At 41.3% G+C, this 13921-nt stretch overlaps 2 protein-coding genes across 4 annotated transcripts; one reads left to right on the top strand and one right to left on the bottom strand.

The window, feature by feature from the left end:
- Positions 1 to 165: 165 nt before the first annotated feature.
- On the bottom strand, positions 166 to 5469 carry LOC102226321 (ankyrin repeat and SOCS box protein 3-like). Of its 3 annotated transcripts, none has more exons than XM_023341237.1 (10): positions 5432 to 5469; positions 4391 to 4599; positions 3956 to 4126; positions 3747 to 3859; positions 3531 to 3663; positions 2845 to 3022; positions 2417 to 2635; positions 966 to 1268; positions 748 to 881; positions 166 to 664 (listed from the first exon to the last, which is right to left on the bottom strand). In XM_023341237.1, exons 2-10 carry the CDS (start codon positions 4590 to 4592, stop codon positions 432 to 434), a joined length of 1686 nt encoding a protein of 561 aa, XP_023197005.1. In that variant the 5' UTR covers positions 4593 to 4599; positions 5432 to 5469; the 3' UTR covers positions 166 to 431. The 3 variants fall into 3 exon arrangements, with proteins under 3 accessions (XP_023197005.1, XP_023197007.1, XP_023197006.1); XM_023341239.1 differs by lacking the exon at positions 5432 to 5469 and adding an exon at positions 4942 to 5419; XM_023341238.1 differs by lacking the exon at positions 5432 to 5469 and adding an exon at positions 4677 to 4934.
- A 10-nt stretch (positions 5470 to 5479) lies between these two features.
- Positions 5480 to 13443, top strand: c10h10orf88 (chromosome 10 C10orf88 homolog). Its single transcript, XM_005805359.3, has 9 exons — positions 5480 to 5679; positions 6425 to 6599; positions 6690 to 6887; positions 7155 to 7224; positions 7314 to 7505; positions 7605 to 7733; positions 8712 to 8823; positions 9520 to 9718; positions 12409 to 13443. Exons 2-9 carry the CDS (start codon positions 6448 to 6450, stop codon positions 12617 to 12619), a joined length of 1263 nt encoding a protein of 420 aa, XP_005805416.1. The 5' UTR covers positions 5480 to 5679; positions 6425 to 6447; the 3' UTR covers positions 12620 to 13443.
- Positions 13444 to 13921: the final 478 nt, after the last annotated feature.

Raw genomic sequence — 13921 nt, forward strand, 5'->3', positions numbered from 1 at the left:
TACCAACCAAGTTATTTATCTTAAAGGTTTCACTAAATGCAACAGTTTTCAGAATTTATTTATTCATTAACTTTTTTCTTAATACTTTTGATATTTTTTCAACATTCATTCTCCATATTTCGTTTGAAAAATCAGAAATATATAGGAAAAAGTCTCACAATTCCATAGGCAAAAATATTACTGAAAATAGAATTTTTTATTTTCTTCACCACTTTTAACAGCCGAAAACCCTGAATTTTAGTAAACCAGTAACAACATAGGGAGTCATTTGGAATGTTTTCATGAGACGGAACGGTGTAAATACATCTTGGATGTGAGGGCTTGGACAAGAATCTCTGTGGGTCCCATTAAGAGTGGTATTTCCATGCGAAAGATGGATCTTAACACCTTTAACCAGCATGAGTGACAAAATGACAAGCACTAAAACAGATTTACACAACATGTCTGTGTTCGTGTGTGCTGCGGTATCTTTCGATGCGATTTATAACAGGTGATGGTGGGGGTCGCGTGCTGGACAGTTCTTGGATGTCCCTAAATTTCAGAAAATCGTGAAGTGGAGTGGGAACGGCTAGCTGCTGGACTACATTGGTCCTCATCAGCTGATCTGGCCCCAGCACTTCGCGAACCTTCAGTCGGCAGAGGTGGGAAAGACAGGGAACTGAATCTAAAATGTGGAGAGAAAGGATCCAGCAACTATTAATGTAATGCTACTAAAGTAAAATACCAACTCAAGTACAAATTTTGTACCAAAGTAAGTGTGTGGCTCCCAGGTCTTCTCTGCTCGCCTCTGGTCCAAAATAATCTTCAGAGAAGGAGAAAGAGTCGACCAGTTTACAAACTCAAGCAGATAGTTGAGCACATCACTGTCTGCCTTCTCCAGCCTGCACAGAATTAAAGATATGGAACATCTCTTTTAAACCAAGCTTTCAACAAAGGGAAGTGTAAAACAGTAATAGAGCGTTTACATGTGGGGGTGCAGCAACAGAGATGGTTCAAGTCCTTTGTTCAGAAGTATGGAAAGATAACTGGAAGCAAAGTCCACTTGACTCAGTGCTACACAGACCAGTTCCCTCAGCTCCTTTAGCTTTAATATTATCTTCCCATGATGATGCGGTACCAAAAAGCCCTTTGAAAACGCCTCTGGCCGAGGGATCCACCTGTGGTCCAGAATCAGCTCCAGCGGGTCCGTTCTGTCAGTGGCTAGGGCGCAAGTCCATTCCTCTGCATTCAAAGTTGCTCCTGCGTTGAGCAGCAGCTTTATGGACTCACTGAAAAACAAAATGTTGGATCAGGGACACTTTAATTTTGTTATCTTGATTTGTTCTTCTGCTTTACTGAAAAATTAAGGACTAACGTCATGAAGGAGAACATAGAACTGATTTCTTTTCTAAAGCTTTTATGTTTCAGGACATAAAGTTTTTGTTTATAGTAGGCAAAAAAAAAAACTGTAAAGGTGCAAATACGAGCCCACATTCTGCACAACACAGGACTATTATTATTTTACAAAATTTCAATGCTAAAAAAACCAGAATAAATGAAGTAGAATAAAGTTCATTTCCTGGTCTAAAAGCTCTGACTAGATTAATGTTTGGCATCGTTATGGAGATAATGATTAGTCTGAACTTTAAATGGACTCTTGCAACACCTTGATTATTTTCTTTTTCAGCCATTCTGTTGAACATCTTCTGTTGTTTTTGGAATCGTTGTCGTGTTTTATGTTTTTACTTTTTCTATACGATTGTATTTGATACATCTATGCTCACCTAATCAAGTATTGCTCAAATTCATTATATATTTTTTCTCTACTATTTGGATGGAGGCTTTCTATAAGACAGTTGGACCTTTTATCGCATTTTTCTTTTTAAACATCCTATACTTGTTCAGTCTCTTTGTGATGGTTCTGAACTTTAACCCCAAACACGCCAACTCCGGCCTGTAGAGTCTGAGTTGTCTATGCTAATTAGATTAGATTAGATAATCTATTGTCTATTCTATAACTATTGTCACTGCTCAGCATTCTTAGCAGTTAAATGGGGAATTAACTATTTGCCAACTGTTAAATTACGTAATACACCTTGTTTTACTGTCTTTTCTTTCCTTTGCTTTTATTCTCAGCAGTCACTAGAGAGAAAAGGTAAATCTAATAACTTTTGGTGACATTAAGAATAAAATTAAATAAAAGAAACAGAGAACACCAAAGCTATGAAAAAACAATTCACAATGAATTGAAATAAAATATAAGTAAAACGTTGCTTAACAACATAAAGACTTAAAATCAAATAATAACATAATCTAATTTGCTACGGTTCATCTTCTATCAAATTTTGCGGCCTTCAAGGAAAAGAAGAAAAATGCAAATACGGTGTGTAAATGATCAGATAAATGTGCTTTTAAAGATAAAAACCAGCCAACACACCTGCAGGGTTTGGTGGATGTATGATATAATGCCAGCGAGAGCGGAGAAGGGAAACCCAGAATGTCTGCATAGTCCTGAGCGTCTGGGCTGTAACCTTCCTTTAACAGCAGCTGGATGCTGCTGGTCTGGTCGCTGTGGATGGCCACATACAGCGGACTGACCATGCGTTCTCCCCGGTCACACGTCCTGTCGGTGACCTCTATCAGCCTTTGCAGAATACTGGGTTTACAGATTTTGCAAAGGTTAATATCAAGAAGGAGACAGAAATGCAGCCAGAATCTGATGATTTAGGTTTAAACACAGCAATAAAACGACAAAAAGGAATCAAGGTTCAAATTGCATATGATTCAAGAGCAAAGTATTCATTCTTAAAAGCTTAGAAAGGCCCTGATTATCGACTCTTCATGAAGGCGAGTTGCTAAAGGTACCTGATATGGCCAAACTCAGCAGCAGCATGAATAGGAAACTGAGGCCAGTCTTTGCTGCAGGCCATGTTCGGATCGGCGCCGTGATCCAGCAGGAGATCCACGCAAGCCCGGTGGCCTTCCTGGGAGGCAATCAGCAGCGGCGTCGCCAGATCAGCTGCCTGCGTGTTCACAGTGGCACCTGAAGAGGAAGTTGAATATATATCATTTTGTTAAATATTGCTGCCAATATTTTACTTAAATGTGTTAACTTTGACTTTCCTCAAACAACAGTTTCCCTTTCAATGTGGATATCTGCTGTATTTTTCATGAGCTCTCGCCTTTGCGTTCTGTGTAATGTTCAGTGATACTGAACCACTCAGCTGCATGATTGTTACCTGTAAGCATAGATCAAGTTGGATAAAACGTTTATGGGCATCTGAGACTCTATTTAAAGTTGGGGAAGCACGACTATCCTAGAAGAGTTTATCAAATGCCGCACTTTCTACATTAACGGATATTCATTTATACACGTTCGTTAAAAACAACTTTCAATAAAAAAAATATATTATAGGAAATAAATGTTCTTTGTTCAGCTGTTGCCTTGAGATGATTTCAGTCAGCTCAGTGCCAGTCAGTGAGCTGAAAACAACGTCAGCTTGAGCACATCCGCAATCAGATATAAACAAACCACACGCATTAATGCTCACCAGCATTAATAAGGAGCTCCAGGGACTCCTTCTGTCCATACTGTGCTGCCACGAACAGCGGCGAAATCTTGTGGTCATCGTGCGCTTCGAGGTTGCAAACGTCAACAAGAATACGAACGATGTCGCTGTGACCCTGAGGACGGAGGAAAATTCTTCATCAAAAACCCTGGATAGGGTGTGACAAGAGATCAGTTCTCTGTGAATCTGATGAATTACCTTGTAAACAGCTTGATGTAGACAGGTCCACCAGGACGCTGTGTGTATCCTGTTGACCTGTGCTCCTTTCCTGACCAGCAGCTTCACAACCTCCGTGTGCCCGTTGTCCACGGCTGGTGGCCAACAGATGATCCACATAGGAGAGATGTTTGAATGCTCATGTGGCTCACAGACATATTCAGGCTAAGCTGTGTGTTTAACTGTCTTACCTGCATATAAAGGACAGGACAGGTCATTAGTCAGCTGGTTGAGGTCAGCGTGCGCTTTCAGGAGGAGTCGGACCACCGCCAGGTGTCCTCGCTGCGCTGCCAGGTAACATGCTGATTCCCCCTCGTGAGTCAGCGTGTTCACATAATCACGATGACATCTGGAGGAGCTTTCTGCATGAAGGTTAGAAGTGAAGATTAAAAGGACATCCTGACAATATCAGGAACAAGTTCTTTGCCATTTGTCAGAGTCTTCAAAAACCCTGAAGCTGAGCTTTAATGGTTTTTTTAGGTTTAGGTTTAAATATCGAGATATTTAAAAGAACAACATGATATTGACTTGAGCTAATCAACGTTTTTGAGCTTCTTCTTCTTCTTTGGAAAAAAGATAACCTAAACTGTTTTAGACATTTTTTGCATTTAGGTAACTTTTCTTACCACTTACTGCAGACAATATTTCCTCCACACAGTCTTTACTGCCAGCTGCTGCCGCCTCATGCAGAGGGTTCCAGCCGCGGTTATCCCGGCTGTCCACGCTGCATCCTCTGTGGATCAGCCTCCTCAGCCGCCTCCTGCAGCCAGAGCGGGCTGCTGCAGCAACACTGGACACTGTGTCTTCATAGCACTCTGTGAAGTCCATCCCCTGGCTTTGAGAACGGCAGGTGTCAGGAAGAGAATATAACAGATACAAGAAAAAAAAAAAAGACAATATCATTTTAATTACCTTTACTACACTAATGTGTTGAATATGCTTGTGTCTTATTTTGTTGCTTTAAATAAGGTACATTTACATCTGCACGGTGAAATAACAGTATATTTAGATTTTTAAAAATTCAAATCAAATCAATGATGAGGACCTTTCCGTTTTAGCTCTGTTTTGTATGTTTATGGTCGTTGTCCCATTGGAAAATGAACATCCGCCCTCCAGTTTCAAGTCTTTTACAGGCTCTAAACGGTTTTCATTTATGATTTTCCTGTAATTGACTTACTTCAATTAACTCTGGTCAACTTCCTGATCCCTGCAGATAACATTACCACGGCATTATAATGCCATTAGCCATTAACACAATTTACCCTGGAAATGGTGATAAGTAGTGTTAATGGCCCTTCACATCTATATACGCCTTGTCCAATGTTCCAATGGAATTGATTTAAGAGTAACAAGTTAAAGGCGGCTAAATACAAATTGTTGTTACAGAGCTTCTTACAGCTTTGCCTCTGTAACCACGACGATAAATGGAGGGAAGACTCCACTGTAATCTCGCATTGCGACTTGTTTTACTGTTAAAAAAACCCCAAATGACTGGTATTAAAACATCTCTAATTATCATAAAACACTACAAAATACGACCCCAGTCGTTCGCTATTATTCTGACAGCAAACGCGTCTCCAGAAAAATGAACCCACTCCCTGTAAAAACAAATAACAACCGACAGAATACGAGTTTAATCAAGCTTAAAGCTGATTTCTTTTTCTCACCAAAACAAAATACGTCTAGGAGCCAGTCGACGTTTGATGGCGTCACACGTAAGCTGTCCGTCGCACGGCGCTACGTCACCAAAGCGTTCGAAAAAGCAGGTCTGATTATTTTTTTATTTTTGTTTTATTTCATCGTCGCTTCAGTTTGAGCTGGCAGTCCGGTCACGTTTGTTAAATGTGTGTGAAGACGCGAGGAGAATGAAGCAGTAAGAAGAACAGAGGATCGGTGACCAGCGGCCGTTTTTACGGTAAAATGTTGTTGATGTTGATGTTAGCAGCTACATGTAGGATGTTTACTTTGTCTAGAAAAAAAATCTGATTTAGAGCTGGTTAAAATCTATAGACCTGTGTAAAATTCCAATTACTTAGAAGCCGTCTTCTATGACTAGAAAATATTTTATTTCCATTTTTTTTGTTGTTGACATTTTGACATTTTTTCTTGATTAAAACACATTTATTAGGAACTCCGCTGGCGTTTCCTGAAGCAACGGATTCATTGTCTTTTTTTCTGGCTGATATTTAGATAATGGGCTGATTTTTCAATCGGCCAATGACAGACATACCCATAGAGAATAATATATTTGATCTGATTACAGACCATGGTTGATTTTATTTAAAGGGTTAAACGTCTAAGAGCTTGAAGTTAACATTTCTAAATGTTAGAAAAAACTTTCAATAATCCCAACACTGTCCTCTGCGGAGCCTGACTAGGTTAAAGTTCCTCCACGGTTCTAAATATTTGATCTCCTAAAAACACACATCCTGAAATACATTCATGCACTTAGTCCATGAATGTATTAAGTGCATGAAGATTTGGACTTTGGGTGTTGCATGGTCGGCACCTTGGAAGAACCATATCAGAACACCCCCAGCCTTGGTTATCTTGGTAATAATTAATGTCTCCATTAATAGAAATCAGATTTAGGCTTTTAAAAACACAGAAGCACTAACCTACCACCCTGATTTGTTTGTTTTTGTCTTATTGCCTTGAAGGTAACAACTCCAGCTGCAGCACCATGGTGGACATCGGCGTGAAAAGTGGAGCTGCTTGGGTCTGTCAGACTGAGGGACATCAGCTGGCTGACATCTTGCACCTTGTTCATTTGAGCAGCAGAGAAGATGATGATGAAGAAGAAGATCTCAGTCATTCTGACAAAGAAACTGACGAGTGAGATTTTTTTTTTTCCTGTCTTAACTTTTAACTTCTATAATTTACTGAGCATTGATTAGTGAGTAATCAATGCTGTGTGCTCTGCAGTGTTGCTCCGGTGCTGTTGGAGCAGGTGGAGGAAGGCTCGCCTTGCGTCCTGACTCTCAGCTGCCGCACAGCCTCCTCTGTTGCCATCAGCAGCCTGACGGTGGTCAGCGAAGCTCGAACCATGGAGGTTTACAACCAACTGGAGGAGTACTGTGGGACGGTGCGGGGTTTGAAGGACGAGAGCATTCAGTCAGAGAGGTACCAAACTTACTGTGGACTTACAGCAGGCAGAATGAGCAGCTTTTTAAAGTATGCAGATTTTTGTAGGAGGATTTCAGAATTTACTCTTCTGTCTACACATGTCTCTGTATTGTTGTATCGTTTGTTTGTGAAAGTTTGTGTTTGTAATTCTTTCGTATAGCCACACTGTAAAATCTGTGTGCGTATTTGGCAGGCAATAAAATGTACACTGAAAGAGTAAATTTGTTAAGTGTGAGATTAGGTGCTTTTGTTTGTTTGTCACAGTCCAGAAAGAGGTCCTTTCTACAGGAAACAACTCGTGTTTGACTATCCATCCTCAGCCTGTGAAGTGAAGGTGAGACATAAACCAAAAAAAAAAAAGCCTCATACATTTATATTTACATTCAGCGTGATTTGGTACAATTCGGTTCTGTTTCCTCTCAGTTGCTCTCTTTGGCGGGCAGAAGCAGCGTTCTGATTCGTCGCGTCGTGCTGCGCCTGCAGGAGCTGCAGCCCACAATGCCCCGCGGCCCCGGGATAGACCTGCAGCAGGTGCAGAATCTGGTGGAAGAAATGGGAACTAGCTTGTCTCCTGGTGCGCAGAACCTCCTGGACATGGTGCAGTTCCAGCAGAAGGTGGGAAGAAAACATTTTAAAATACCTACATGACAGCTTTGCAGGCGCTGATACATTCTCTATTTCTAATTGAGATTCTGTCTTGTTTTTTTTTTCTAGAATCAGACAGGCTCTCTGGGTGGCTTCCTGCCTCTCCTGATGGGTGGTGGAGCTTTCTCTGCGTTGGCCGGAGGAGTTGGAATGTCTGCAGCAACTGCCAGGAGTCCGCCTCATCCTGCTGATGCCACGGTATCACAATGATCTGACCCACAGAGACTCTGAGGGGATACTGTGGCTGTAACTGGGGCTAAATCAGAACAGCAGTCAATGTGTTACTGATATTAAAACAGTCACATTTATATTACACTGGCTAGTCCAGTGGACTCAGTTTGATTGGGGATGAAAGTTGCAACACTTGTTACATTTTCCCCTGGTGTGGTTCGCTTTCATACTGAACTGTGTCAAACAATCCAGACTAATTGAAAAACCTGTACACCTCCTCACCTGTGGTGGCGCTGCACCAATAACTACTGAAGGAAATGACACAGAAACCTCAGAAGGAGACATGAGTGCAACTTCTATCTTCACAAAATGTATTCAAAAATAGTGATGTCAGTTTTTAGCAGTTGTAGGATTTCTTTTTTGTCTTTAATGAAAAACCACAAGCCGTTTCTCCTGCTAGCGCTGGATTTGTGCATTTGTTTTGGTTGTATTTACCCAAAATGCCCTGCGCTATAGTCCCCTTCTTGCTTTTGAAGCGGTTTCCAGTCCGCTTGGCATTCGTATACGCATTCAAACCGCAGTAGAATTCTCTTTAATTGAACCAAGACCTAGGATTTTAGGTGGACCTGAGCTCTCAGTTTCCGTCCTCATCAGTGTTTGATTATGCTTTCACACCTCCTCAACCGAGCCGGACTTCCTGCTCCGAGTTCAGTTAAAGTTTAGTAAACAGGGCTGTTGTGAATGCAGCCTTTATGAGGTTAACAAAGTTAAGAAAAAACTCACAGACCAGTTGATGATGTTTTTTGCTCTTTCCTCAGTTTGTTTTTAGTTATTTAAACTGAGCTAAGCTGAATTTTAAGTTTGTTTTTTTTTAGGAGAAAATGTAATAAACTGTGTTGTTGTGTCAGGAGAAAGTACCTGAGCTCTGTTTTCAGCTAGATTTTCATGAAATGTTTAAATTCTTTGAATAATAACTTTTAAATCTGTTTTTTAATCTGTTTCAAGCCTCCAGAGTCCATCAGGTCTGCAGACCTGACTCCGTCTCACAACGGAGGGATGTCAGAGGGCTCGACTTCCCCAGATCTTTCACTCTCTGACACCAGCTCCAACAATACCAGTAAGTACCACTTGTCTTTCTGGCTTATTTCAAATTATCAGTAAATGATTGGAACACAACTGCAGAATGTATTACTATGCACCTGTGACAGACTGGCGACCTGTCCAGGGTGAACCATGCCTCTCGCCTGGAACATTAGCTGGAGATAGGCACCAGCACCTCCAGACCCCATTAGGGACAAGGGTGTTAGAAAATGGATGGATGCATGGATGGATGGATGCATGGATGGATGGATGCATGGATGGATGGATGCATGGATTACTATGCACACACAACGTACGAGGTCCTATCCCCGCCATCTGCCTCTGTCACTGCAACCTTCTGCATATTCAGCTTCACTCCGTCTTGAACCTTCTCCTTTTCAGTTGCTACCTCATCTCCATTGGAAACATAATTAAATGAACAAAAATCATAGAAAACTGATTACCAAGAAACTGGGCTATTGTCCAAAGAGTCAGGACAAAGGATATGAATAAACTCATGATGATAGACAATCATGATGCAAAAAACTGGAAAATGTTGTGTGGTGTTGTTTTTTTTTTTTACTGTTAAAGCAGTTGTTATGAATTTAAGTCATGGTTTCTGTAACTTGTCTTGTTTCTGTCCTCTAGTGACGCCTTGTGGCCAAAGGGTTTCATCACCCAGGCCATTTATTTCCAACACGGTTGTGGATAAAATCTGTCTTTTCATCTGCAGCAAGCAGCGGGGAGCCAGTGAACCACACTCAGCTGGAGGAAATGATGTCACACTTCCTGAAAGGGCGGAGCCACGTGCAGGCGCTGAGCCCCGAGCTTCTGCCCATGCTCCAGAGTGTCTGTGGACAGGTCACACAGCTTCGCCTGGATAACACCGAGGCAGCGCTTGAGAGGGAGAAGAAGATGAGGAATGGCACCTGGTAGGTGGAGTTTAGCGAGTTCCCTCGCGTTTGCAGGTCTCCATCTTGCAGACGGGAAGATCATCTTCATCTCTAGTAACATCATCTTCAGGTGATAGAAGGCTGACTTTGTAATTGTGTTTTTGTGTCTCTGAAGGTTCAGGTCTGAGTCCTTCGCTACACCCACATTTCGGGCTTGGCCACTAGTTTCTAGCTGCAATAACTGAAGTTGATTTCTAGATAGGTCCTCCTTATTTTCAAAGATAAAAGCTCTAGTTTTGTTTCTGTTCATCTGGAGAACACCCTCCTAATTTATTATTTTATCCACTTTGTGCAACGTATAAGTACCACTGGCAGCCAAGCTCTACAGCATGATGCTACCACCAACATGCTTTATGATCGGTACAGTGTACTTATAAGGCCTCATCTCGACTCCTCCAAACATATCTTTTGTCACCTTGACCAAACAGCTCAATCTTTGTCTCGTTTGAACATCAAACTTGAACATCGGCTGTACTTTGCCAGTATGTTCCACTTTAAGTCTAGAGTGAGCTAAAATTATTCTTAGGTTGTTCCCAAATGTCCTAACCAATTCCCTTTAATCTGTGGTGAGCTGTTGGACCTAAAATTATGGACTTGAAGTTTTCAAATGACCTCACAACCCCTCAAAAGAATCATTGCTTCTCAATGTCATAGCTAATGTCCTTCTACCTTGACGTGTGTTTGCAATTAAATCTACTGAATGATTTTTTAATTTCCGTATTTAAGTGCCATGTGTGACTCTGTTTGGGAAAGTTTAATATTTTCTCTCTGTTTTACCCAAACCTACTTTTCTGTGATGAAACGGGGAAAATTTGTCACAATTTAGTAGATTCTGTGGGAGATGAAGCAGCACGTTTTCTGACCCCTTCATACTTTCAGATTAAACAGGACGTGCTGTAGGAACACAAAGCACTCGGGTTTCGCAGCCACTCATGCTCCAAGACGAAACGGAAGCTAGTTTCTTTCACAAGCCAACAGTTTGGTCTTACTTTGGTTCTCTCTGCAGTCTGCTACCTGCTTAGACCTGAAACTGAATATGTATTTCACCAGGAAACTACATGAAAGTCAGAAGAATTCGGGTTTGGTCAGAAGTGGCTGGTTTGCGGGAAACCAGCACACAACAGGGAAGATTTATGAGCTTTGTTGGACATGTGAATCATAAATATCTTGCAAAACAGCACTAAACTGATTCAGAGCAGTTAGCGCACCAGACATCCGCCTCACACTCGTTGGATTTGAAACATAAGAATCGTTCTGTCTGATGCAGCGTCAAAAACTGCAGCTGAATAAATGAGGCTCTTTGTCCAAGCGAAGCGGGCTGGGAGAGAAGGTCAGCTGGTCTGACTCCATGTTGAGGAGAGAAACGCAGCTCAACGGTACGTCTTCCCTCGTCAGGCTAACAAACTAAAACTGTTCAATAATTTAAGCGCTTGAGTTCAGATGTTTAGATTAGCATTCATTTACTGCAGGCGTTTTATATGTCGATGGCAATAGTACCGTTTCTATAAACTGCTGTTAGACATAAAGCTGCTGTTTTTGCAGGAGCTGCTCCTGTGTTTTGAGGAGAGTCTTGTTTTTCATTTGGACACAGACGCTGAGGGCTATGTGTGCCGAAAACTCGGCCCAGTCATTAAGTTTTATTGCATACCAAGAGCCGCTTCTCATCCACACACAATGGGAATAAATGGCTTGTTAATTTAGGGCTTTTTAAATTTATTTGAAATGGTCCATTACCAGGGTCAAGTAATTAAACAATTACAATGATCTTTAAAAACACGTTAATTTTTTTTCTGAGTTTTATAAAGTCTCAAAATTATCCACAGTGACTTAACCGTATGCAGTGCATCTCCACTGATGTTTCCTGGAATGGCTCTCAGCAAGTTGCACCTTCTTACCATCAGAAAGCTTCAGGTATAATTCTTTGCCTGCTTTTTTAGGCAGGATTGATAGAGCTGGTTCAAACTTGATTATTTCCTGGCCAATACCAGGAAACCTTCAAATTTATAATTGTGTTTAGATCGGGCCTTTTGAAAGAGTACTCCCACACCTTAATGTTAGCCAGTTTTATTCACTAAAATCAGCTTGTGTTTTGGATGGGTTGCTCTGTTGGAACACCCAGTTGCGTCCAAATTTCAACCATGTAGCTTTTGATGTTGGGTGAAGATGAAGGTTTTCATCCTGGGTGTCGGGTGTTAAGCTTCACTGTGGACAGTGACACTGGTGCTCAAGCAGTTTCCAGTTCATGGCCGGGTCGATCCGTAGCTGTTCCCAAACATCCTAGCGAATTTCCTTTCAGCATATGGGAAGAGTTTGAATCCTCCTCCAGGATTCATTAAAGTGGTATGTCTGAATACCTTGTACCTCTGTAAAATAGTTTGATCTGATGATCTTGCACTCAATCATAGCTACTAACAAGCCTCGTTAAGTTAAAGATGCTGTCTGGAAATGTCAACACCACTTATTAAGATATTTTGTTGAATATTTATATATATTTCAACTTGTAGGTCTAATTTAGATTGGATCAGTTCTATTCATTAGTGGAAAGCGTATGTGACCGCCTCCACCAAACTTTTATTTCTCCCCGTCCACTTTTAGCGACAAGCAACATGCTCTCTGATCCAAAATATTAAAAACAGAACAAACCTGAGTGAGCTGTGTCCTCTCTGCAGTGAGTTGGACTCGGTCATGGAGCGCCGCCTGGAGGAGATGGAGCGGAGGCTGAAGGAGCACATGGACCGCCGGCTGGACGCTCTGGAGCAGAAGCTGGAAAAGGCCCTGCTGATGGCGGCCCTGAACCACGGAGCTGTGAGCGGGCCGCCGGGAGGAACTGCTCCGATTGGGCCTTCGGATTACATCCACCCAACTCCAGCTGCTGACTGAGCTCAGACCAGCTAGCGCACTCACTCATTATGTAACTGGAGGCCTTACAGCGCTTGTATTAAACCATACAATGGTGTCAAGAGTTAACAGGGATGGTGACGGAGAGAACAAAAACACCTTTAACACATAAAACTGTAACCAATTTCACCTGAACTGTCAAAACTAGACACTAAACGGTAAAGTGTTTGCTCTCCAGTCGAATATGGAGTTTCTGCTTTTCTGTCATGCTGCCGGTTTAAAGGGAAGTCAGTGAGACACTATGTTATGGTTGACTATCCTGAGTGCAACATAGGGCCAGAAAGGGTCTGAAAACAATGCAATAACACTCATTACACCTCAGTGTTTATGACTAAAATCAATCCAAAACAAACTGTAATAAAGAATGAACTCAGATGTTGTAACAGACCGCAGAGAAATCTGCAATAGATTGTGATGTAATGCAAGTTTTCCAGCACAGCTGATTGAGGCGTAACACCAGCAGAGGGGTTGTCTGTCCACTTAAAGCATCTCTTTTCACTTTGAAGCTCGCAGAGTCGTCATCTTGCTCAGTCGAGGAACCGATTCATCCGTAAGTGAGACGAACAGCCGAGACGACTAAACTTCCTGAAGTATGAATTGAAAACTCATTTTGTAGGTCTGACCTGTTTGAGCTGGCGTGTTCCCCCGATCTTACAGGAGTGGAAGCCGATGATGTAACTTATTTTAATGATCACATTTTAAATGTTTTGAATACTGCACATGTCTGTAAGCTATTAAGCAAATGTATAAATTGTGGAGTTAAACTGTACTGATGTGAGCCACAAATAAAATGTCTTTAATACTAATGGAGAAGGGTTGGCGTTGTGCAGAAAACTTTCAGAGGTAAAGTTGAGATGGTGGTAGCAAGGAAAGAAATGAATGATTCAAAAATAACAGTACTTGATCATAATTAGAGCGGTTTCGGTAAAACGGCCAGTGGTTGAGGAGCAAAGATGCTCTCATAATATCTGGTGTTGCAGGGATTTTTCTCTTTAGTTTAAGAATTTCTTTAATCTGTTTTAGGAAATTGTTTCTTCAGCATTAGAAAGTAGTAAAAACTAATCTATTTTCAATGTTTTCAAATGGTTTGCAGTCAGAAATACAGAAATGTATACAGTTTTTGCTTTTTTGTTGTCACTTGTCTATGTTCTGGATCATGGCATTTTAATGTCAGGCAAAGATAAGTTAATGCAAAAAGTAGTTAATTGTATATTCATTCAAGGAATAAAAAGTAATCCAAACCAACATTGTTTAATTAAGAAGTAACTGCCTCCCTTGTTTAAT

This window comes from Xiphophorus maculatus, chromosome 10 (genome assembly GCF_002775205.1).
Source record: "Xiphophorus maculatus strain JP 163 A chromosome 10, X_maculatus-5.0-male, whole genome shotgun sequence".
Lineage (NCBI taxonomy): Eukaryota > Metazoa > Chordata > Actinopteri > Cyprinodontiformes > Poeciliidae > Xiphophorus > Xiphophorus maculatus.

What these genes read in the sequence shown, in the direction of transcription:
- LOC102226321 (XM_023341237.1), bottom strand. Translation starts at nt 4,592, where the DNA reads ATGGACTTCACAGAGTGCTATGAAGACACAGTGTCCAGTGTTGCTGCA. An exon ending in AATATTGTCTGCAGTAAGTG is followed by an intron (nt 4,127 to 4,390) that starts GTAAGAAAAGTT and finishes ACCTTCATGCAG; the next exon opens with AAAGCTCCTCCAGATGTCAT. An exon ending in ACATCCACCAAACCCTGCAG is followed by an intron (nt 1,269 to 2,416) that starts GTGTGTTGGCTG and finishes TTTGTTTTTCAG; the next exon opens with TGAGTCCATAAAGCTGCTGC.
- c10h10orf88 (XM_005805359.3), top strand. Translation starts at nt 6,448, where the DNA reads ATGGTGGACATCGGCGTGAAAAGTGGAGCTGCTTGGGTCTGTCAGACT. An exon ending in CCTCAGCCTGTGAAGTGAAG is followed by an intron (nt 7,225 to 7,313) that starts GTGAGACATAAA and finishes GTTTCCTCTCAG; the next exon opens with TTGCTCTCTTTGGCGGGCAG. An exon ending in AAGATGAGGAATGGCACCTG is followed by an intron (nt 9,719 to 12,408) that starts GTAGGTGGAGTT and finishes TCCTCTCTGCAG; the next exon opens with TGAGTTGGACTCGGTCATGG.